Genomic DNA, 25,177 nt, shown 5'->3' on the forward strand with positions numbered 1-25,177 from the left:
CTAATTACCTCGCTATATCTAATCCAGCCCTGTAGTACGTGAATAAGAAAGGCCTCCATTAAGGCTATTCAGCAGGGGGTGAAGTGGCCCCAGCAGCAGCAGGCCGGCAGATGGACAGGCCGAGCGAAGCCGGGGCCCGGAGACAAAACAGACCCCCGTGGCCCCGCTGGGCGCTTCATCCCCTGGCCGCCCATAACCAGGTCACCGGCACAGGACAAGGGACGCCGTAGCGCGCGCGCTCGTAGTACGGTCAGTAGCGCAGGGCCTCTGCACGTCACAGAACCGGGGGCGGAGCACGGAGCGTAGCAGGCAGCACCTGGCACACGCAGATATACACACACACACAGATATACACACACACACACAGATATACACACACACACAGATATACACACACACACGCAGATATACACACACACACAGATATACACACACACACAGATATACACACACACACACACAGATATACACACACACACGCAGATATACACACACACACAGATATACACACACACACACACACAGATATACACACACACGCAGATATACACACACACACGCAGATATACACACACACACAGATATACACACACACACAGATATACACACACGCAGATATACACACACACACACAGATATACACATACACAAATATACACACACACACACACACAGATATACACACACACACAGATATACACACACACACACACAGATATACACACACACACACACGCAGATATACACACACACAGATATACACACACACACACAGATATACACACACGCAGATAAACACACATTGATGATTACACCTTATGCATCCTCCCTACTGTAATAGTGAATGAAGACCTACGCTATACAATACAATAGAATAGAATACAATAGAATAGAATACAATAGAATTTCACGGTCCAATTAACAATAGAAATGTGCTCTTGGCTCCATAGATGGAGATATTACTGCTTTTCCTCCTCCTTAGAGCTGTGTGTGTATGTACTATATCTGTGTGTGTGTGTGTGTGTGTGTGTGTGTGTGTGTGTGTGTGTGCTTCCTAACCCAGATCTGTGTAGCTGTCACAGGCAGGTCTGTTTTCCTTCCCTCCTTTGATCACCTCCAGGTCCTGCCAGCAGGGGGCCCAGGCAGGGGTGAGGAGGGGGGTGGAGTTGGCAAGGATGTAGTCAGCAGAAAAATGTTTCTAACAGCTGGACAGCAGCTCGAACAACAGTTGAACAGCTCCAGCTGTCTTCAGTGGGACTGGCGTTGCACCTAGTGGTGCAACCCCACCTAGTGGCTAGTCTTGAGGAAGAGCCGGCGGTCTGCATACAACCAGGACACTCACAACGGTGGGTCCCGCAGGGAGGGAGGGTCCCGACAACACTTTTAATATTCACATTACAGCAGCATTCTGCCCTGATGGAGAGACGTGGGGGTGATGAGTCACCATGGCCTAATCAAGCCAGCTGCTTCACTTAACACACACACACACACACACACACACACACACACAACTCAGCACGCACACACACGCACACAACCCAGCAGCCATCACAATCCCCACCCGGGCCACAGTGCATAGATGCCTGCCACACTGCATCATTGGACACAGCTGTGTTCCTGCAGTCATACTTCTGGGTGTTCTCACTCGTGGAGCTTTGAACGACTGGAAACGCAGATGGAGGACTCATCCGAGGAGACTTTGCGAGAGATGCGTTGGCAAAGGGTCTAGTTTCCCAACCCGTGGGCTGAACGTTGGCTTATTGATGGTTATTTGCTAAAGATTGGCTTATTGCTGCTGTTGTCTTGAGCAGGTCTCCCTTGCAAAATAAATCGCATCTCAAGTGACTAAATAAAGGGTAAATAAATAAACAACTAGAAATGGTGCTCAGAGAGCACAGACCTCTGCCCATGAATGCATTTCATGTCTCGGTGCGCGTGCACGTGTGTGCAAGCAGGACAGGTTTGGTATTGCTACATTATTTAGGTTGAGAGCTTTAGGTCGAGTCCTGTGTCTCTGTGACCTTCCCACGCTGAGATATGGCCATTTCAATTACCCCATTGACAATAAATGGGGGGGATTCTTTCACTGAAAATGAATGGAGGTGAATGGATGTCCATGTTTGGGTAGCTTGTGGACCCGCCCCATGATTCGAATCTGCTTTAAAATTTAAAGCTGCAATAATTGACTTTTTTCATATTTTGTTTAAACTAATTAAAACCACCTGATATCAGATTGTTTCATTGAGCCATATGAGCCATACTGTACATATTATACGTTCTAGGCCTTTCGTTTGTAAACAAGTCTCTTACTGCCATCTAGCAGTAGGAAATCGATTATTGCCTCTTTAATGGGTTCTGAGTTGACCCATGCTACACCCCTCCACTGAGTTTCATGAAAATAGGTGTGGTAGTTCTTGTAATCCTGCAAACAAACCAAGAAACGGCTCGTGGACCTGCCCTGTGATTCGGATCCGGTCCAGAATGGATAAGTTGGCCCATGCTACTCCCCTCCACCGAGTTTCATGAAAATTGGTCTGGTAGTTTTTGCGTAACCCTAGTCCAATGAATGGAGGTGAATGGCCGGCCATGTTTGGCCAGCTGGTGGACCCGCCCTGTGCTTCGGACCAGCTCCAAAATTGAATGGGTTCTAAGTTGTCCCATGTTTCACCTTTCCACTGAGTTTCCTGAAAATCGGTCTGGTAGTTTTTGCGTAATCCTGCTAACGGATGGACAGGTTTGGGCGGCTCGTGAACCTTTGCCTTTAGCAATAGATTATGCTCTTAGTCACTTGTTTAGAAAGGAGAAGTAAAATGCAATTATTGTAAGTCACTGGATAAAAGCATCAGCTAAATGATTGTAATGTATTTTTGGTCATACATAAAGTTAAAATCACTTGAGGTTCTTTTTATATTTACTATTTCAATCACTGATATTTTAATTCACTACCCACTTTTGAATAAATGCTTACATTTTAGACCAACCAAAAAATATGATGGGCTGCCGGCTCTAGATACATCTAAACTAGAAAAGCCCACTCTTACAAATTCAACAGCTGTACATGCTGACATCATGCATCGTAGGTGGGGGACGACAGGTTCACGGTGCACTTGTTGAACCTAATATCAGATGGCAGGGTTATTAAGACGTGGCAAAGTTGCGAGGTGCTTGGTTGATTGAACACTGCTAACCTCTCACTATTTCTTGAGGTCAATACATAAAACAGGGTCACAAAGACGCAAGGGCGCCTGCATATGGCGCTAAAGGTTAAAATTGATCATCCAAACAACTGGATAACAATTGTAGGCCTGTATGTATACCTAATGCATCCATAAATAACAATAGATTGCAGCAGCAAAGAAAACAAACATAAGTTATTCCAATGACAAGAAGCAATGATTATGTAAAAGAGGAGCTCCTGAAAGAATCTTTCTTTAGCACTAGCAGATAAAAAGTCAAAGTAGGAAATGTGTTTTTTAGCACAAGCCCCCCTTTTCGTTTAAAGACCGGAATTCATGGATTTCCCCCAGGCCTTGCTGAGATGTCCCACATTTCTCAGCTCAGGTGATGGCTAATCTAATCAGGTAGGAGACAAGCGCCACAGTGAGTGGGCATATCGGAGTGTTGTTTTTGGTTGTTTGGTGGTTGCCCGTGGAGACCGTGATTTATTCAGCTGACCGTGACACACCCTCACGCCCGTCTGATCTTTGGGAAGTACGCCTCGGTTTGATTTCGAGGACTGATCCTGGACACTAGAGGTTAGGCGAAAGGAAGGGGTTCCATATGTCGATCATAGGAGTGACTGGAGGTCATGCCTGATCAGAAGTGATTTGGATGTAGCTGACCATAGACTCTGTTCCATGTTTTTCACCACAATGGCCCAATAGAGCAACCTATAGAGATAGACTATAACTAATGTTGATGTGGTAAAACTAACGTACGTTTCCATTCAAACTAGCATGGTCTGCCATTGTTCCAAGCTGTTGACCCCACTTCTGCTGCAGGACTAACACAGTGAGCCAGACTTTCCACACTGTGTCCTAAGACCCTATAGCGCTGACATCCATACTGGTTCCACACAGGCCTGCATGGAGGTATGTGCTGCACTAATTACGTTAGTCTCTCTCTGGCACGGTGGCCGTATCGGGGCATGTTTATGTGGGGGGGTGTCTGTGTGCCACAGTCCCATGACTGCTGAGCAATCAGCTCGACCACGTTACCACAAGAACGTTGTCGTTGTGTTGTCACAAAAGGGAGTCTAGGGTTTTTAAGAGGGGGTGAGGCATGTTGTTGGATACTATCACTGTCGCGGTCACACGCTGAGAGACACTTTGGACATGTGTTGAAGATGAGTCAGTTACTGCATCTCGAACACACACACACATACACACACACACACATACACACACACACACACACACACACACACACACACACATACACACACACACACACACACACACACACACACACACTCTCTCTCTCATCAGAGGATTCTTTTTGCAGTCTCATTATCATCATTTTTTTCAGAAGCTGTTAACTGGATATTATTCACTCCTGAAATAGCAAAACTCCTGGTTTCTATGACGACACTGAAATACCTTTGTGTGTGTTTGTGTGTGTGTGTGTGTGTGTGTGTGTGCACCCACGAGGACCTGAGAGCAGTGTGAGTGTTCTGATGTGTGTATTACTGACCAGGAGAGAGGTCCATCTCCATCCAGAGATGACTCAGGTCTCCTGTTGCTCAGATGAGTCTAAACAAGTCTTCACTCTGATGATGTAGAACCAAAAAATGACCCCTTTCAGCTCCATAAGGTGCTATTTGGAACCTTAATGGTTCCTTCTAAACTGAAAGGTTCTATATGGAATGTTACTGACCTGAAACGAGTTCTATGTGGATTTTTTCCCCCATAGGGTCAGCTGTTACAAACACGTATTTATTGCACCCTTTCCTCAGAGTGAAGATGCCAATTTATGAAGCCCCAATCTACAGCATCCTGTAACTCACAGCTTATGTAATACAATGTTCCCCAGTCAACCATTCATATGGGTTCATTTCACAGATTGGCTAACTGGTGGTACCTAAAATTACCTGTAACCATGATTGTTAACCCTTATCTGAGGGAAGCTTCGGTACCGTGCCAGTTAAAGTGTTTTGTTTTGGGTGTGGTTTTCCCAGCAGTGTAGATGGGCATTGAGGAGTGGCCTAAATCCTAAGAGAAGAGTGTATAAAAGAGAGAGTATGTTCACGTTCCCTCTGTCTGCCTATCACCTCAACGTCCCGACAGCTAATCTGGTATACATCTGAGAAGCACGTGAAGAACAGGTACAGCAACTCTTTTCTAACTTCTACACGGTATAGTAGTCAATCATACATACTTAGGATGGAAGAGCTGTATGAGTCTTATCTGAGGAACTCAATTCAACTGATTTTGTATACACTCAGTGTTGAGGAATTTGGTAAATACACAGGGACATTCGTTTTAACAGCCGCTGATGTTGTACAGATGAAGGGAGACTGATGTCTGATTGTACCGTGGGGTCTTACAGTATGTTAGCCTGGCATGACCATGCTCATCACCTGACCAGGATGGCAATGCCAGGCTAACTGTATGTGACACATTGGGTGAAGGTTTTGACAGGAAAGTCCTGTAATGTTCTACATTTTTATATAACCACTCTGTGTTTTTTACTAGGCCTATCATGATTCATGACAGTCATGGAAATCATATTTTGACTATGTTACACCTGTCTCTGTTCTATGAGACAGTAATAACACCAGCATGCTGATATAACACAAGTATATGGGAATAAGGAATAGTTTTGTTTTTCTGAAATATTTGTGCATGTCTGTATGACCTAATTTCCAAAAGGCTTGATTGGTGGTAACTTTGGTACAGTATAACTTTTTTGAGGAGTTGCATTTCAGTGCCCTAAACATATGAGACCCAGGTCATATACAGAGTATATAGGAGTGAATAGACCCAGGTCATATATAGAGTATATAGGACTCAATAGCTGCTCTCTCACTGCTGATACTGAGAGCAGGTAATGAACTTGTTCATTGAGTAGATAGAGGCTAGACAGGACAGATAGAGGCTTGTAGGACTGGGACTACAGCAGGGACGAGGACAGATAGAGGCTTGTAGGACTGGGACTACAGCAGGGACGAGGACAGATAGAGGCTTGTAGGACTGAGACTACCGCAGGGACGAGGACAGATAGAGGCTTGTAGGACTGAGACTACAGCAGGGACGAGGACAGATAGAGGCTTGTAGGACTGGGACTACAGCAGGGACGAGGACAGATAGAGGCTTGTAGGTCTGGGACTACAGCAGGGACGAGGACAGATAAAGGCTTGTAGGACTGGGACTACAGCAGGGACGAGGACAGATAGAGGCTTGTAGTAGGACTGAGACTACAGCAGGGACGAGGACAGATAAAGGCTTGTAGGACTGGGACTACAGCAGGGACGAGGACAGATAGAGGCTTGTAGTAGGACTGAGACTACAGCAGGGACGAGGACAGATAGAGGCTTGTAGGACTGAGACTACAGCAGGGACGAGGACAGATAGAGGCTTGTAGGACTGGGACTACAGCAGGGACGAGGACAGATAGAGGCTTGTAGGACTGGGACTACAGCAGGGACGAGGACAGATAGAGGCTTGTAGGACTGGGACTACAGCAGGGACTAGGACTGAGACAATGACAACAGAGAGAATAGAGTCATTGTTTAACACTTATTCCTAAGAGACTTATAACCTCTGTTTGCCACTCTCTTCAGCTAACCCGTGTCATTGTCATGGGCTGACATAATACCATCTCAGTGGTGGCCACTCAGAATATTTGTGACAGTCAATTGGTGTGTGTGTGCAATGACCAGAATGTCTAAGCAAGCGTGATGACTTCTAATCAATACTATCAATGTCAAAGTGAGATGTCACACGTTTATGGCCTCCCTGACAAACCTCAGAAGTAGATTATCAGATAAACTCATTATGGTGTTTCCAAATTGCATTTGTTGGAAGGTCAACCGGCTCTGTGTCATGGAGCTGGGGCCATCTACTGGCCATGTAAAGAGGACAGCTCTCTGTCTCCCTTCATTATGTATTCCTGTTTTATAGAGGGTTTTCACAGCCGGCCATGTTGGAGGTTTAAGCTTAGGTTTAGCAGGTGTAAGCTCAGGTTTAGGCTAACGACTAGATAGATAGGTAGATAGATAGGTCTATCTACCTGTCTATTGATCTAGCTAGCTAGCTAGCTATCTACATTCAGCAGCTTCAACCTCCAACATGGCCGACTGATGACGGGCCGTGAAAACCCTCTATAGTTTGTTTTTGAAAGTACTTTGAAAACCTAAATTAGAGATCCGTGTAAATGAGTGAAGTCTAAATGCTTTCTTCTTTATTTGCAGAGAGAATGGATGTAAGTACCGGATCCCTGCTGGCCTCCGTACCCCTGAGACTCGACAGAGTGCATGACTTTGGAAGGAATGACTTCATCTGAACTGCTATTTGGGCTGTTCTTGCTTATGCCAATGGAATTGTATGAAAGTTGGTGTCCTCTATCCTCTCGACTCTCGCTCTCCCCCGTATCTCTCTTTTCTCCCCCCCCGCTCCTCCGTGGGCTCCCCCCATGTCTCCCCCCCTCCTCCAGCTGTCTGATGGTTTGTGCGGCTGTCCGTCCTCTGCTTCTGCCCCCCAGGGGAACAGCGTCTGGCCCAGCCAGCAGCCTGCGGCAGGAGGCCCCGTGTGGCCGGGACAGCCCTGCTGGCCTAGCCAGCCCAACACACCCTGCTGGCCGGGAACACAACCAGCCCCGGCTCTGCCTCCGGCTCAAGCCCCGGCCCCGATCCCGGCCCCAGCACCGACCCCGGCTCCGGCTCCAGCTCCAGCCCCGACCTCGGCCCCAGCCCAAGCCCCAGCCCACCCCTGCAACCCTTGCTGGCCTGCTTACCAGCCCCATCCCTTCCCCCAGCCCTACCAGCCCCAGCCTCAGCCCCAGCCCCAGCCCTACCAGCCCCAGCCTCAGCCCCAGCCCCAGCCTCAGCCCCAGCCCCCTGCCCCAGCTCCAGCCTCAGGCCAGCCCGGTGATCCAGGGTGGCCTGCCAGCCAACCCGGTCAAGCTGCATGGCCCTATAACCCAGGTCAGCCAGGCTGGCCGGGGCCGAGCCCCTATGTGACGCCTCCACAGTGGCCTGTACAGACTGCACCTGGATCAGTGGTGAGAGACGCTTAGTAATGCGTAGATAGGAACTCTACTGTAGGCCTGGATGAATGGATGGGAACGCACGGTCACAAAATGCAGGATGTAAACAGTGCACTCTCCTGTCGTCCCTGTCTGTGTGCTGCTCTACAGCCGATGCCGTACAACCTGAATCTGGCCAGGGGCGTCTACGATAAGATGATGATGACCATTAGGGGTCAAGTCAAGCCGGACGGCAAGATGTGAGTTCTTCATCCGTGGTCATGAGATGACCAGTGTGCAAAATACTCGACTTCAATCCGTTACCAAACCCTTTAGCTCAGTCTACGTGTTTACCGACCGACCGAGTCCAGAAACGCTAACTCTCTAGGGCTGGGTTAAAAAAAATTGATGAATCGATTCCGAATCAATTCACGAATCCCAAAATCGATCTTTTATTTAATGAAGGAATGAATAAATGAAGGAATGAAGGGTTCATTCATTCATTCATTCAATGATTCATTCATTCATTTTTGGAAATCAGTATCGATACCCAGCCCTAGTATTGATGTGTTGCATAACTTGGCAGTCATGTACAATTAAGTAATTAAGATTACAGCTAAAAAAAAAACAGGTTTTAGTAACACTAACCGAATCAATATTGAATCGAATCAAATTGAATCGTGATAATTAATTCTGAACCTTGTGAATCGGAATCGATTCTTGAAATTCGAATCGATACCCAGCCCTAACCGTTACCTCTCCTCCCCAGGTTCACCGTAAACTTCCTGCGCGGCAACGACATCGCCCTGCACATCAACCCTCGCTTCAACGAGCTGGGCAAGCAGTCCCTGGTGCGGAACGCCAAGTTGGGCGAGCGGTGGGGCAAGGAAGAGCGAGACCTCCAGTCCCCCTTCCCCTTCGCCCCCGGACAGCCCTTCGAGGTACGGAAGTCCCGACTCCTAACCAAGGTTATAATAGTTTAGCTTTTTTCATTAGTTTTTTTTTTTATATCGTTTTAACTTTTTGTTTTCAATTTCAGTTTAGTTTTGATTAGTTTTAAAGCAGGTTTGCTAGTTTAGTTTTTATTTTTTGAAAATGCTTAGTTTTAGTTTAGTTTTTATTAGTTTCAGTATTAGTTTTTGTTTTTTTTTCTTCTGCGCTAGCCTTGTGAGACCATCCTACGGAGCCCCTCTGGGGTCACTTAGGAGAAAAAAAAAAAAAAAGAGTAATCCGTGCGCACGGTTTAGTAATCCGTGCGCACGGTTTAGTAAACTGTGGCCTCAGATTCATAAACTGTGCGCACGGTTTAGTAAACTGTGGCCTCAGATTCATAAACTGTGCGCACGGTTTAGTAATCCGTGCGCACGGTTTAGTTTACTAAACCGTGCGCACAGTTTATGAATCTGAGGCCACAGTTTACTAAACCGTGCGCACGGATTACTAAACCGTGCGCACAGTTTATGAATCTGAGGCCACAGTTTACTAAACCGTGCGCACGGATTACTCTTTTTTTTTTTTTCTTCTCCTAGGTGACCCCAGAGGGGCTCCGTACTATCCTGATCTTGTGAGCTCACATTATTTCATTCTGTGTGAAACAAACCATCTGGCGCACGTCAGTTTACTTCTGCGCAGGGGCACAGCTAAAGAAAAATGGAGGATAGATTTCATATCCACCCAAAATACTAGGCTTGTGTATGAAATTAAAAAGACTAAAACTAAGGACATTTTCTCAATAATTTTAGTTTATTTTAGTTAGTTTTGTAAACACACAATACAGTTTTAGTTAGTTATCGTTTTTTTGTAAAGCCTAGTTTTTATTTTTATTTCAGTTAACTAAAATGTTTTTTCACACCTAGTTTTCGTTTTTTAGTTAGTTTTCGTTAACTATAATAACCTTGCTCCTAACTAGCTCACCCGAGGCTGAGCCGCTGTAGCTAGGCTAGGCTAGGCTACTGTACAGAGAGAGAGGAGGGAGCTTCCATCTAATGCTGACCGCAGGTCACCTCTGTCATTCTGCCTTTGAACGGTGAAGGTTAGCCTAACGTTTGGGAAGGCTCGCCCTAGATAAGTGGGAGACATCGCTGCCTGCAGGCAAGATCTCTGAGGTCAGTAGGAACGCTGTTTTATCCGAGGAGGCTTCTGCAGTAATATCTTATCTGTTCATAATACTGTTTTTAACTTTTTAGAGGCAGGCCATTACTTAAGTGAATAATGCTGGTCTGTGGTTGTCAGTCAGGCGCTGTGCTCATCGTGATCGTATTAAATCGCAACATCTTGGGCCTAACTGTGGTTTCATTCCTGTAACTGCTCATCCACCAAGTTAGAGTAGAGAAACGCTCGTCACTGGCCTCGACAAGCTGCCAAATACTGAGACGACAGTCTCCCCTTAAAGAAGCGAATCCCTCGATGTTGAGATGTTGATGATGTCGTTGGCAGCACGTCAGGGTTAAGTGTGTCCGCTGTGGGCTGTGTGTTTCAGATGAAGATCCTGTGTACGTTTAATGACTTCAAGGTAGCAGTGAACAACGCTCAGCTGTTCGACTTCAAGCACCGCATTCGGGAGCTGAACCAGGTCAACCGCATCAACATCCTGCAAGACATCAACCTCAGCTACGTCGGCATGGACACGATACCATAAGGCCACGCACGTGACATCATAACGACAGGCTTACAGTACTTACAATACATATGACATCAAAGCAGTGTAGCTACACATATGCCTACAGGAACATAGTGTATGCACAATAAGGATATATTATGGACACATGCTGATATTGAGCTGTGCTCGTTGTCGAAGTTCAACCCAGCATGGATCATACTGCAAAGCTCTGTGAAAATGAATATTAATCACCAGGCATATCTTTCTTTATTAAGTACATAAATCAACGATGCATTGTCCTGCCATTTAACTCATTTAAGTAATCATTGTTTTACAATATGTGTGTGTGTTGTTTGACTGCTACTGTATCACCCTGTGTGCATAACAATAAACACATGTTGGGCTTTACACATGGGAGGTTTTAGTGCATTGTTAAGATTATTTTTCTAACCAACAAAAGTCCAGAAGTAACATTTCAATGTAATGATACTGAATAAAGTTATCAATCTTAAATAATGACATTTCAGACGAGATCACTTTTGTCAAATTTGAACATTTATTATACAAGCGGCATAATACATGCATATGAATTTTTGGCGGTGTGCTCTGTCCGGGGGAGGCAATCTAGGTGTTCCCCCCCTCTGGGCCAAGCCCTTGGCCCAGAGAGCCAGGAAGGGGGAACGGCATCCTGCCTCAATGATGATCAGAGTGGGCCGCGATCGGGAAGACGCTCGGAGGTAACTCAGCCCACTAAGACCGTCAAAGAGTGCCACAGGAGGACTGCTGTACATTATAGTCCCTGGTCCCCACGGGCCGACGCTTCGTGGGTTCCGTGGGAGATACAGCCTCGTGTCTCTGCGTCCATGGCGCCCGCCATGGAAAGCCACAGAGACCAGCTAGCGGCTACTCTGGCATCCACCGGCCGACGCTGGTGGAATACCTGCAAACTACCCCGGACAGAGAGCAACGATGACAACAGACGACATCGACATACGCAGGAGGAGCAGGGGAGGAGGTGGGGCGAGCATGCAATGCACAACCAGCAGTAAAGTCAAGTGCGAACAATGACATGTTTTGACAGCTTAAATACATGCGCTCTAGTGAGCTGACCAATGCTATGACAGCTACAGTCAGCTGGTGCTGCGTCATGCGTGACTGATTAACCTCTGCTGACCCCCCGGCCGTGACGTACGTGCCTCGGCTGAATTTGCGTCGTTGACTTCATGTCTTAAACATTTATTTAAAAAAAAAAAAACTGGAGTAGACCTCCCAGACAACAACGGAGGTTAAAGAGGACAGAGTCAAGATTCATGGCAGGAAAACATCATGTTTTTCAGATACAGTCGAATCAGAGTACCCTTCATCATCATGAAAAACAAACTGTAGAATCAGATAAACATTAGGACACAGTATGATCAGTTCAGTGTATTGCACAAAAAATTGCACTTCATTTAACATCTCCAATCCCCAGTATGCTGACAACTAAAACATTATGAAAACTCATTGGCCATATAAAAGATCGAATGGAGACTTCCTATTGTCTCCCTATGTTCCTAACTTTCCTTTACACACAATATACCCATCTCTACATTCATTCATTCCTTCATAACATCCCTAAATCCATCTCCTCCACCTCTTCGACATCCTCTAATCCACAGATACATCTTCATTTGACCCCCATACAATAAGCAGCTTCATCAATAGTAGATCTCTATACAGTAACAGAGAGAAACAGTGTGTGATGGCGATATGATTTGATGACGCGCGTTTGTTTGTGTGTGTATGTGTGTGTGTGTGTGTGTGTTGTCAGGTCTTGTTTTCCAGCCTCTTCTCCACAGACTTCAGCAGGAGTTCAGAGTATTGTTCTAGCAGAGCCAGTGCCCTCCTCTCCCCCTCACCTTTGACCCCGAGCCCCCCCCCTTCCCTGGGCTGGCCGCTGGCCGCTGGCTGGGGCAGAGAGTCCAGCTCAGTCAGGACCAGCCCCAGAGCCTCGTCCAGAACCTCCCTCATCTCCTGCCGGCCCTCACCGGGGGCGGAGCCCAAGACCTGAAGAGACACCACATACAGCGTTTAGGTAGGCCTCTCTCTCTCTCTCTCTCTCTCTCTCTCTCTCTCACTCTCTCTCTCTCTCACACACACACACACACACACACACACACACACAGCTCACTTTAGGTAGGCCTCTCTCTCTCTCTCTCTCTCTCTCTCTCTCACACACACACACACACAGCTCACTTTAGGTAGGCCTCTCTCACTCTCTCTCTCTCTCACACACACACACACACACACACACACATACACACAGCTCACTTTAGGTAGGCCTCTCTCTCTCTCTCTCTCTCTCTCTCTCTCTCTCTCACACACACACACACACACACACACAGCTCACCATCGTATAGAGCTGGCTGGTTTTCCTCAGACTGCTGTGAAGCTCCGCTGCGGCCTGTCTGCATGTTTCCACGGTGACAGAGGATTCTGATGGGAGAGATCACACAGCAGATGACCAACACAGTCGAGACCCGGACACGGAACGGACCTCATAGTCATGTGGTTTGTGGTTTTAGAGAAATGATATATAACACATCTAATGTCCTTCAGATCAGAGTACAGTGGTTAGTAGTAGAGCATAGCATAGCATAGCATAGCATAGCATAGCATAGCATAACATAACATAGTATAGTATAGTATAGTATAGTATAGTATAGTATAGTATAGTATAGTATAGTACAGTACAGTATAGTATAGTATAGTATAGTATAGTATAGTATAGTATAGGAGCTAGGGAGGTAAAGTGGACTCACCCTCCAGGCAGCCGTGGGGACAGTGGCAGCCGGAGGGGACAGAGAGAAATGGACAGTGGTGAAGAGAGGGATGAAGCCGGGGTAGAGGTAGAGAGACAGAGTGAGGGAGAGATAGAGAGACAGAGTGAGGGAGAGGTAGAGAGACAGAATGAGGGATAAGTAGAGAAACAGAGTGACAGAGAGGTAGAGAGACAGAGTGAGGGAGAGGTAGAGAGACAGAGTGAGGGAGAGGTAGAGACAGAGTGAGGGAGAGGTAGAGAGACAGAGTGAGGGAGAGGTAGAGAGACAGAGTGAGGGAGAGGTAGAGACAGAGAGGTAGAGAGACAGAGTGAGGGAGAGGTAGAGTGACAGAGAGGTAGAGAGACAGAGTGAGGGAGAGGTAGAGAGACAGAGTGAGGGAGAGGTAGAGAGACAGAGTGAAGGAGAGGTAGAGAGACAGAGTGACAGAGAGGTAGAGAGACAGAGTGAGGGAGAGGTAGAGAGACAGAGTGAGGGAGAGGTAGAGAGACAGAGTGAAGGAGAGGTAGAGAGACAGAGTGACAGAGAGGTAGAGAGACAGAGTGAGGGAGAGGTAGAGAGACAGAGTGAGGGAGAGGTAGAGAGACAGAGTGAGGGAGAGGTAGAGAGACAGAGTGAGGGAGAGGTAGAGAGACAGAGTGAGGGAGAGGTAGAGAAACAGAGTGAGGGAGAGGTAGAGAGACAGAGTGACAGAGAGGTAGAGAGACAGAGTGAGGGAGGGGTAGAGAGACAGAGTGACGGAGAGGTAGAGAGACAGAGTGAGGGAGAGGTAGAGAGACAGAATGACAGAGAGGTAGAGAGACAGAGTGACAGAGAGGTAGAGAGACAGAGTGAGGGAGAAGTAGAGAGACAGAATGACAGAGAGGTAGAGAGACAGAGTGAGGGAGAAGTAGAGAGACAGAATGACAGAGAGGTAGAGAGACAGAGTGAGGGAGAGGTAGAGAGACAGAGTGAGGGAGAGGTAGAGTGACAGAGAGGTAGAGAGACAGAATGACAGAGAGGTAGAGAGACAGAGTGAGGGAGAAGTAGAGAGACAGAGTGAGGGAGAGGTAGAGAGACAAAGTGATGGAGAGGTAGAGTGGGGTTGGTGGTGAGGTGGAGCGTTGATGGTCCATACCTTGCTGAGGAGCAGACGTTGACAGTGTGTGAGCCTGGACGGACAGCAGGGGGCGATGTTTACACCCCTCCTCACCTGGCGCCATGGCACTGTAGAAGAAGAATGTTTGTAATGTGAAGACAAAAGACAAAAAAACTACTATGATTTGATAGAATGGTAACTCAGATCTCCACTGCTGTAGTGAGTTATATCTGAAGTTCACCTCTCTGATTCTGAGATTCCTTCCTGCTTCACAGGAAGTGATGTGGGTGAGACGGACACCGGTTGGAGGTTACCCAGATGCCCTAGCGCCTGGTCTGTGGGCAGGGAAAGACGTTTACCTACAGCTGTGACTTACAGGTGCATCCCCAAAAATTTGAATATTGTGGAAAAAGTCCACTTTTTTCCGTAATTTACTTTAAAAAGTGAAACTTTCATGTATTCTAGATCCATTACACAAAGTGAAATATTTCAATCAATTTTCAATTTTGTTTTAATCTTTATGATTGTACAGTATGTTCAGTATGTTCATTTATCCACTCAATACTTGGTCGGGGCTCCTTTTGCACAATTTACTGCATCAGTGTGGAGCGTGGCATGGAGGCAATCAGCCTTGAAATATTTCACTACATGTCTAATGAATCTATAATATATGAATTAAATTACAAAAAATAATGAACTTTCCACAATATTCTAATTTTCTGAGATGCACGGGTACATCATGACACTAACACACACATCATGACACTAACACACATAACACTGACTGGTACACACTACTCAGCTACATGTATCTGTCTTACCCGGTTTGCTCACTGAGGCTGCAGCCCTGTCACACACAGGGTCAGGGGAAGCTTTAGCTGAAATGGTCGGCCAATCAGAGAACGTTCTTGTCTCGAGGCCGAGGATGCGGCATGGGCTTATTGGCTGCTTGGGAAGTGGGATCCGGGAGGGCGGGACATTTGGGGGGAAGGGCGAGTTGGGCGAGGTGGAAGTGCCCGCCTTGCGACGACAGGAAAGGGAGGAGAAGGAAGAGAGAGAGGTGAGGGAGCGGGAGGTGGGAGAGGAGGAGAGGAGGGGAGGTTCCGCCTCCAGAAGGTCCGACCACCTCCTGTTCCTGGAGCTGGCTGGCCGGCTCTCTCCATCCCCCGGGGGCAGGGGAGAGCGGTTGGGCAGCGTGCCCAGGTGGAGGTCCTCTCCCTGGGATGACGAGCGGCCGGTCTTGGCCTCGGAGCTGGCGGTGGGGCTCATGTAGGAGCGGGCGGACCTCCGCCCCCCGGGGCTGTCCCAGGGCAGAGGGGAGGGGAGCGCGGTCGGGGAGGGCGAGGCGGAGTGGGCGGAGCGAGGGCGGGAGAGGGCTCCGGAGGGGTCCCGGTCCACGGGGGGGTCCCGAGGCGCTGGGCGCGTCGCTCCTCGACAGTCGCATGGAGGCAGAGAGAAGACGTCTGGAGAAGGAGAGAAGAGAGAAAGAGTTACGAACATTAAAGGATAGACAGCAACAGTCTTATACTCGGGCCCCTGGGGTTTATTCAGATTGACTTAATTTCCGTTGGTCAGCCACCGACCCTCTGAGGCCAGGTTCTGACCCGACTGGGAGTTCCGCGGCCCTGTGGCCCGGTCCACCGAGGCTCCGGTCACGGGGCTGGACGTCCTCCACAGGGGGGCCCCCGGGGGCCTCCTCTGCTGGGAGTGAGGGCTTGGCACGGGGCCCCTCCCTGGAGCTCCCTCCTCCACTCTGATGGGGAACAGACAGACATGCGGCGCTATCAGTCCATCCGTAAAAACCTTTATTCTGTCACACAGCGTGTGGCGGTGAACCAGGCCTGGAGCGTAGGTACAAGCCTCAATGGAGAAGATGAACTTCTCCCTACTCACTTTGCCTTCTCCTGTCTGGGAGACACTGGGCTCCTGTCCCCTGGGTTCTTCTTCCCCTGGCCCCACTCCATCAGGGGCCGCACCTTGGACACCAGGGGCTGGGCTGAGGGGCCGCCGGGGCCTGGCTTCCTCTCAGGGACCTTGGCAGACAGGGGGGTCCACCTACAGAGAGAGTAAGAATACATATTCAGTACATACACTAAGTGCTACATAGAACCGTTTTGTCACAATAGAAGGACCCTCAGGAAATGTTTCAAACGTAACTATTTTCTGTTTAGAACCCTAAATAGAACGGGTTTTCAGAGAATTCTTCTTTTTTTTGCTACAAATGGTTCCATGTAACACCCTTTGTAGAATGCGCTGCAGTCACAGAAGCTGGAGTGTTGGGGAGCCGTGTTGAGTCAGAGTAGTAGAGGAAGGACGCTGCTGAACTAGCCGTCAGACGACGTGCGTCAGGAGGACCCAGGGTGATTCATCTATATAACTGTGTTCAGTACCTGTTACTGGATCCTCTGGCCAGGAAACGCGCTGACATGCTCAGACCCAGAGCTCTGCTCTTCTCCTCTGAATCATGGGAGACATCATCCAAAATTAAAAATGAATTAAAAAAAGAACCATTGTGTTCCCTTTGTGTGTTAGTATGTATGTGAGAGCCTCCTAACAATGTGTGTGTCATGTATGTGCGTGTGTAGCCTGTCCGTGTTCTGGTCTTACCCGTGCTGTCGGGTTCATCAAGGTTCCAGAGGTTCTGTTTGAGGAAGGACTGCTGAGCGAGTTCTGGAGCGTCCGTGACCAGCCTCATCGCCTCGTCCATACTGGTGACCACCACCTTCCCCCTCTCCTCCTCCTCCTCCTCCTCCTCCAGGTCAGACCGGTCATCGTCAGAGCTCAGTGGCTCCACGCCTTCAGAGTCTGGGAGGGGGAAAGTCAAAGGTCAAATATTACAACAGCTGTCTTGCGCAGATCCAGAAGTGTGTGTAGCTGTGTGCCGGTCTGTGTGTTCTCACCGCCGTGGGCCCGGTCTGGACTGGACCGCCTGCTGTCGTAGTCCACAGAGCAGGCGCTGTCTGGACTCTGGCTGTCCTGAGGCTCCCGGCCCAGAGACCCGTTGACCAGGTAGTCACTGATGCCACAACAAAGACATATATATGTATGTGATATACTATATTTGAATCCCATTAAACTGTAATTTGTGGATGTAGATTCAATATTTAAAATGTGTGTGTGTGTGTGTGTGTCTGTGTGTGTGTGTGTGTGTGTGTGTGTGTTTACCTGCCCTGTAGACTGGTTCTGTCATCACTGGCCTCAGGGTAGAACACGTTCCCATCACCCCCCTGGGAGGGGCGGGGCTTGGCAGAGGACAGGCACTTAGAGAGGGGGCGGAGCCAATGCCTCTTAGCCCTCTCCTCCGGCTCCTGGTGGAATGGAGAGAGGAAAGAGAGAAAGACGAGAGAGAGTGAGGGACAGGCTGAACCATGAGAAACAGACTACTGATAGAACTGATCTCTCTCTTTCTCTCTCTTTCTCTCTCCTTCTACCTCTGTCCTCCTCTTCCTCTCTGCTCCTGTGCTCACCAAGGCCCCCTGCAGGCTGGAGACGCTCCCTGCGTCTCTCTCCCAGAGCTGGGAGTCGGAGCCTCTCCTGTGGGAGGAGTCGGAGCCTCTCCGGTGGGAGGGGTCAGAACCTCTCCTGTGGGAGGAGTCAGAACCTCTCCTGTGGGAGGAGTCAGAACCTCTCCGGTGGGAGGAGCCGGGCAGCTGCCGCAGCTCCAGCATGGACTTGACCATGAGATCCAGGGAGCCCATATGACATGACCAGCGCCTCCTGGGTCGGGCCGGAGCAGGGGCCTCGGGGGCCACGGGGGCCACGGGGCCGGAGCAGCCCTCCTGCAGAGGCGGGGGGAGAGGGGTTGGGAGAGAGGGGAGGGTCACATGGCACAACATGGACCGTTAACAGTTGTTGATATCAGTCTACTTTAATGACTATTTAGAGGTAATCAGTCTACTTTAATGTTAATGACTATTTAGAGGTAATCAGTCTATGTAAATGACTATTTAGAGGTATTGTAACAGAATAAACAACCGTCTTGGATGCCGGCGTCCAGTCTGGTCCTTCATCCGAGGCTGCTGAAAAAATTATTACATTGGTCAGGCCACTCTTAACGTCCATGGAGTAAGATCCTCATTTCTATAAGGGATTAAAGAAATATCTAAATGACACAAAACTCCTTGTTCGCGTATCTGTACCAAGGTCCTCCTCCCCGTCATGGCTGCTGTCGGAGGCGGAGCTGGCCGGCGTCTCTTCCTGGTCGTGGGAGTCTTCCTGTTCAGGCTCCTCCTCCTCCTCACGGTCACTTCCTGAGGACACGCTTCCCCGTTCGGCCACACTGTTAATCTCTCTCCTGGAAAACAACAAAACCGTAGAGAGAATTATGTCAATATTTGTTGATAATCTAATATCAACCCTGTGTGTGTGTGAGTGTGTGTGTGTGTGTGTGTGTGTGTGTGTGTGTGTGTTACCTGTGACAGGAGGTCTTGTAGGGCAGGGTGTCTGGGATGCGTCCGAGCTGAGAGAGACGTTCTCTCATACTGGTGGTCAGCTCTGGGGCCAGACGCCACACAAAGATACAGCTGGGCAGATATCACACCATTCAGATGAGTCAATCACACACACACACAAACACACATATATATACACACAGACCTATCCTTACCTATCCCCAGACACAGAGATCAAGTGCTTGCAGTCATTGGTGAACTTCATCCCAGTGACAATCTCTAAGAAATAAAGACGCAAGTCAGCAAGTCGCCAATACAGTGGCACACCAGCAGAGGGCAGTAGAGATTGCTCATAAACCTGGGTGCGATTTTTAAAAAACTGATACGTGATGGTGCTGTTTTGTTACCTGAGTGACCGAACATGGTAGCCACACACTCTCCTGACAGGAAGTGAAAGATGCTGATGTTCTTATCTGTGCAGCTGGTGGCCACGTACAGACCAGAGGGATCTGTCTGCACCTGTCAGTCAAAACAACACCCACAACAACAGCATCATCCACAGTCTGACACCTGTACATGATAGAATGTATTGATATGTTAAAGAGGCCGTTCTAGGCTCGATAGTTAGGTGTTGACAGGGCTTGAATAAACGCTGCTTTTTGAGAAACGAACATGATGGTATATCGTTAAATTATAATATATTATATTTCAAATATTTATCCTCCGGGATTAATAAAGTATCAATATTTGTCTGTAATCAAGTATCAATATCTATCTATCTATCTATCTATCTATCTATCTATCTATCTATCTATCTATCTATCTATCTATCTATCTATCTATCTATCTATCTATCTATCTATCTATCTATCTATCTATCTATCTATCTATCTATCTATCTATCTATCTATCTATCTATGTGAGGACCCTGTAGGTGGTTTTACCCTGAGCAGGCTGCCATCCTCACTCTGAGAGCCCTTGTAGAGCTTCTTCTGCTTCCCACTGCTGATGTGGAAGACCCTGGGCAGAGAGGGAGGACAGGACAGTCAGGAGACGCGCGCACACACATACACACTCACACACACACACACACACACACACACAAACACACACAAACGTGCGCACACACACACACACACACACAGAAATGTGCGCACACACACCTTATGCGGCGGTCCTGGCAGCCCACAGCAGCGTACTTGCAGGTGGGGTCTACCGTCATGTCAGACAGGGTGGTCTTCCTCACCACATGGTGGGAGCACCTGAACTTTATTCCTCCGTCTGTCTGAGAACACAACAACAACAGCAACAACAACAACAGAAAGATTTTAACTGGCCAAGTTTTTCCACAATTAGAACCATAGTCCCTGTTCACACCTGGCATTAACATGCATCTTGGGTGATCTGATCACAAGTGGACGGGTCTAAGTTCGTCAGTTCACACCTGGCAGAATGCGTCTCCACATGCGTCTGGAGCGTCTCAACATGCGTCTGGGGCGTCTCAACATGCGTCTGGGGCGTCTCAACATGCGTCTGGAGGGACTACTGGTGATCGGGTCTCACTTCCTCACTCGACACGCGAACACGTACATCATTTCCGTTTGCAAATACGTTGTTGTTCTTAACTGACAGGAGGCCGAAAATGGTTGCTGTTCATAGGCTTGCACTAGCCTTCACATATGCATAGCGTAATTTGCTTCTTTTTTTTTTTAATTATTTAATTTTTATTAGAAGAAAAACAGGTTATCGCAGTTTCCCAACAAAAGGACATTTTAACTTATGAGCTGAGTGGAAATTTAACAGCATCCGAATTCTAAAATTTTAATAAGCTATTCTAAGGCTATTCTACAGTGTCCATGAAACTTTGACGTTTGGACTTAAAATTCATATTTGAGACTCCTGCAGTTTTGTCTCAAATTAAAAAAATAAATAAAAACAATTCAATACAATTTTCTTCCCTCCAAACTCCAAAAAGGGTGCGATGAGGAAAATTATCTTCGAAAAACCTGACATGCTGATTTAAATACGCCTTACACTGCAATTCCAGACGTTGCACTGAATGGGTAATTAATGTGGCCATGATTATTATTACATAATAACTCGGGATGGAATAGTTAAATCACTGGCACTGGGGGAAACTATATGGTAATGTCCCACTAGAAACTCTGAGAACAAAGACCATGCTAATATGCAGAGAGAGCACCAGACTGACATTCATGGGGGGAGAGGAGAGATGTCAGTATTTGTTTCCTAAGTGGCCACTCACGGCTCATTTGAATCCCAAAGAAAGGCTGACGAGCCAAAGTCTTGCTGCGGAGGACTCTATTCTAGAACATTCCAATCTTCAGCCCATTACAGTCGCTTAGAACGTACTTAACTCTATCTGGACATACAGAAAACAAGTGAATTACAGGATTTGAGAAAATCCAAGAGAATAAGGACACTGAGTTTCTCACAGTAAGTTTAGAGTTCCTTAACCACCAATAAAGAGGACATCTGATGTGATATACTGTATGTTTTAACGCAGTGTAGTGAAATATTCATCATTATATACTGTAAGCCACATGAAAACTACTGAAACCTCAGCCAGTGTGACCTTTGACCCCTTACATCCTGTTGAAATACCATAACACCTGGAGCAAATCTGCTTTGCATGCTGCCCACACGCAACCTCACACGCACACTTCACACACAGGCTCACGCCGTATGTCTCTGGTTCACCGTGGGCGTGCAGAAGGCGTGTTGCAGCAGGCTGTGGGTCTTACCCTGTGGGTCTCACCCTGTGGGTCTCACCCTGTGGGTCTTACCCTGTGGGTCTCACCCTGTGGGTCTCACCCTGTAGGTCTTACCCTGTGTGCCGTGCGGAAGTAGATGCTTTTATCTGCTCCACAGCTGATCACCCTCACCCTGTCCTCGTCGGCTGCGGGGGAACAGACAAAAGTCACCACGGTGATAACAGAGCACTGCTGGGCACCGATTGGATGACTTACGCTTCTGACGCGGCGAGGCGCTGTAACTCACCGGCGAATCGGACGGCGGAGATGGACGAAGAGTGCTCGTCCAGAGTCTGGACTAGACCGTAGTGTTCCTCGGCGTCCAGGACGTGGATGAGACGGTCTCTGCCGGCGGTGGCCAGTAGCTTCAGCCCTGAGGGGGGCGCCAGAGAGGGGAGGAGCTTAACTCTCCGTCGTCTGCACTCATCACACACAACTACGCTGCAGATATGCAGCTTAATAATGTGACATACAGCAGGACATTCAATATGAGTCAACATGCACACACATACATGTGCGCGCGCACACACATACACACACACACACATGCAGGCACACATACACACACATGCAGGCACACACCTGTCTCAGGTTTTGAGTATTCCAGACACAGTATCTCGGAGTCATGGGCCTCCACCTTCAGAATCTCCTCCATACTGCTGAGGTCATGAACCCTGCAAGGCCCGCACACACGCACACACACACACACACACACACACACACACACACACACACACACGCACGCACACACACACACACACACACACACACACACACACACACACACACACACACACACACACACACACACACCAGGCATTTGACAAACCACTGTGAGACTATGAACCATTTCAGAGACAGTTTCCAGAGACAGTTTTCCCACCCTTCACTGAAACCTTACAATTCACTACATCAAAGAGACTTATATATAGACAGATAGATAGATAGATAGATAGATAGATAGAGACAAATAGACAGACAGATAGACAGACAGACAGACAGACAGACAGACAGACAGACAGACAGATAGATAGATAGATAGATAGATAGATAGATAGATAGATAGATAGATAGATAGATAGATAGATAGATAGATAGATACTTCAATTATCTCTTAATTTCCCTTGAACTCTTCCAGGCTGGAGAGCTCCTCGCCTACCTCAGCCTCCCGCTGCGATCCCCGGACGCCAGGTGACGTCCGTCGGGGCTCACGCAGATGGTCCTGACGCCCGTCCTGGCCTCTGCCGTCTGCCCGTCCGCCGTCTCCCGCGCGCCGCTCCCCTCCGTGTCCAACAGGGCGTCGGTGTTCCCATCCATGTAGATGACCTTGAGCAGATCCTGAAGGACAGCGGTAACGGCAGGAGAACACACGGTCATCTCCGAGGGAGACAAACAAACAACCTTGTTTTGTATTTACTTCGGTAAATCAGCGGGAAATGAAAGAGGAGAGGTTACGTTGCTGAGAACGTTGCGGGTCGGCGCGTGTCCAAGGCCGTCCAGGCTCCACCGTCTGACCGTGGTGTCCTCAGAGCAGCTGAGGAAGGTTCCGGAGGAGAGGTCAGACTCAGCCCCCCCTGGGACCTCAGGGAGCACCTGGAGAACAGAGAGAGAGAGAGAGAGAGAGGGAGGAGGGTAAGGTTAGTGATTATTGTTCTTGATCACTATTGTTTTCATAGCTTTGTCTGAAGTTAGGCACTGTGAAGATGTTGACGAAAACATAAGTGAATAGCGAGTTAGCTTTGCAGAACGGAGTCAGACACACAGGGCTGTGTTTACCTGTAGGTCCCAGACACAGGAGGCGTGGTAGAGGGCGGAGTGCACCTTGCCCACCCTCTGGAGGTCCCTCACGTCCCACACATACAGGCTGTGGTCGTTGTACACGCAGCTAAGCCTATGGCTGACAGGGTCATAGGTCACCGCCACAGAGTCAGGGTAGCGGGCATCCGTCTTGTCGGAGAACAGGTGGCTGATGGGAGTTAAGAAGGAACCGTTTTTATAATATTGAAATGTTATCGGGTGGCATACCAGTGCTAACGTGAACTAAAACCTTCCCTTTAAGACAAAGTGAAGGACACTTTCTATTTGTCAACACCATGAAAGGAGTAGGAGACAGGACCATAACCTCAAGTGATCCTGCCCAAAAGCGCACCATTTTCAAAGACGCGCAAAGCCATTCCCAGCGCCACATTCTCAAGAACTTAGATTAGAAGTGTGAACGAGAGGGGGAGAGAAGACGAGAGGGCCTAAGCCTGGTGTGACGTCTCGTGTGACGTCTCGCCAGATCGCCGAGTCACCTGGCCTGTGTGACGGCCGACACGTCGGCGCCCAGGGGGTGTGGCCTCGGCAGGGTGCAGACGAAGCGCAGGTCGGAGGGGTCGAAGGCTCGCACCGTGCCCTCCGCACAGCCACAGAAGATCAGCTCCTCAGACACGGACAGAGACCGCGCCACGCTGGTCTGGACAGGACAGGATATGACATCATGTTTTCACATTCTTCCTACCAGGTTTTGTACATACATGTATTATGTATAATTACAGGTAACTGCAACTAATCCAACTGTATATAATACATACGTTTTGAAGGAAAGTATGGATTACAGCTCCCAATACTTTATTATCTGGCAACGTTTCAACCCAACTTTAACAAAAGACAAAACCCTTCCTGAGAATGCAGGATAACATAACATACTAATACTGACAATATGGCGACTAAGAAGCCAGGGTACTGGGTAATCACTTCCTGTCCCTGTCCCTAATCCTCCCCCCTGGCCCCTGACAGATGGTAGGAAGGACGAGGACACAGCCACCGTTGGACACAGCCTATCTCAGAGGCTGACCTCCAGCCAGGCTTATAAACGCAGCCTAGCTCTGGTACAGAGACACTGCATGTGACAGACCGGCTAGGGGTCGATCACAGCGACCCCCCCACCCCCACGCAGAGCTGCCATCTCTCGTTCGCCTCCGCCCGGCGCTCACCCGCAGGTCCACCCACTTGTCCAGCGTCCGCTTCGCGCTGAATTCGCACAGCAGGCCGGAGGAAGTGATGCAGAAGGTGGCGTCCGCCCGGGAGCCCCGCCCGCAGGCCACGTCGCAGAAGAAGTTGTTCCTCAGGTCCCCCAGGAGACCGGAGCGTCCCAGCAGAGGCACCGGAGCGCCGGCCTACACACACACACACACACACACACGGGGGGGCTAGCGCTTAGCTGCTGCGTTCAGCTTCCAGTACCAAGCGACGCAGCGTTTCTATCAGTTCACACAGGGGGAGGGGCGTGGCTTAGAAAGGCTTTTCCGCTGAAAAAAAAAAACGTGAGCAGCATCATACTGAAGATACCT

The 25,177-nt window shown here is 48.5% G+C and overlaps 2 protein-coding genes across 2 annotated transcripts in view; one reads left to right on the plus strand and one right to left on the minus strand.

Moving 5' to 3' along the window:
• Positions 1-7,416: 7,416 nt before the first annotated feature.
• LOC311310596 (galectin-9) lies at positions 7,417-10,822 on the plus strand (the record flags this gene model as incomplete). Its single annotated transcript, XM_084440106.1, has 6 exons — positions 7,417-7,422; positions 7,654-7,930; positions 8,072-8,217; positions 8,356-8,444; positions 8,954-9,125; positions 10,664-10,822. 6 exons carry the CDS (start codon positions 7,417-7,419, stop codon positions 10,820-10,822), a joined length of 849 nt encoding a protein of 282 aa, XP_084296232.1.
• A 1,767-nt stretch (positions 10,823-12,589) lies between these two features.
• Positions 12,590-25,177, minus strand: part of LOC311310597 (mitogen-activated protein kinase-binding protein 1-like) — a gene marked incomplete at both ends in the record, with an annotated part of 18,410 nt that continues 5,822 nt past the window's right edge. Inside the window, 26 exons of the mRNA XM_084440107.1 lie at positions 12,590-12,685; positions 13,173-13,258; positions 15,502-15,700; positions 15,788-16,143; positions 16,264-16,433; positions 16,574-16,735; positions 17,071-17,137; positions 17,288-17,485; positions 17,581-17,696; positions 17,846-17,988; positions 18,148-18,459; positions 18,794-18,974; positions 19,093-19,203; positions 19,287-19,350; positions 19,479-19,590; positions 20,016-20,091; positions 20,235-20,356; positions 21,921-21,991; positions 22,093-22,218; positions 22,428-22,519; positions 23,005-23,183; positions 23,301-23,438; positions 23,622-23,811; positions 24,140-24,300; positions 24,821-25,003; positions 25,176-25,177. The exon at positions 25,176-25,177 is cut by the window's right edge and continues 136 nt beyond it. Of these exons, the coding sequence (XP_084296233.1) occupies positions 12,590-12,685; positions 13,173-13,258; positions 15,502-15,700; positions 15,788-16,143; positions 16,264-16,433; positions 16,574-16,735; positions 17,071-17,137; positions 17,288-17,485; positions 17,581-17,696; positions 17,846-17,988; positions 18,148-18,459; positions 18,794-18,974; positions 19,093-19,203; positions 19,287-19,350; positions 19,479-19,590; positions 20,016-20,091; positions 20,235-20,356; positions 21,921-21,991; positions 22,093-22,218; positions 22,428-22,519; positions 23,005-23,183; positions 23,301-23,438; positions 23,622-23,811; positions 24,140-24,300; positions 24,821-25,003; positions 25,176-25,177 (3,713 nt within the window). The remainder of the gene's footprint in view (positions 12,686-13,172; positions 13,259-15,501; positions 15,701-15,787; positions 16,144-16,263; positions 16,434-16,573; positions 16,736-17,070; positions 17,138-17,287; positions 17,486-17,580; positions 17,697-17,845; positions 17,989-18,147; positions 18,460-18,793; positions 18,975-19,092; positions 19,204-19,286; positions 19,351-19,478; positions 19,591-20,015; positions 20,092-20,234; positions 20,357-21,920; positions 21,992-22,092; positions 22,219-22,427; positions 22,520-23,004; positions 23,184-23,300; positions 23,439-23,621; positions 23,812-24,139; positions 24,301-24,820; positions 25,004-25,175) is intronic.

This window comes from Borostomias antarcticus, assembly GCF_949987555.1.
Source record: "Borostomias antarcticus genome assembly, chromosome: 6".
NCBI lineage: Eukaryota > Metazoa > Chordata > Actinopteri > Stomiiformes > Stomiidae > Borostomias > Borostomias antarcticus.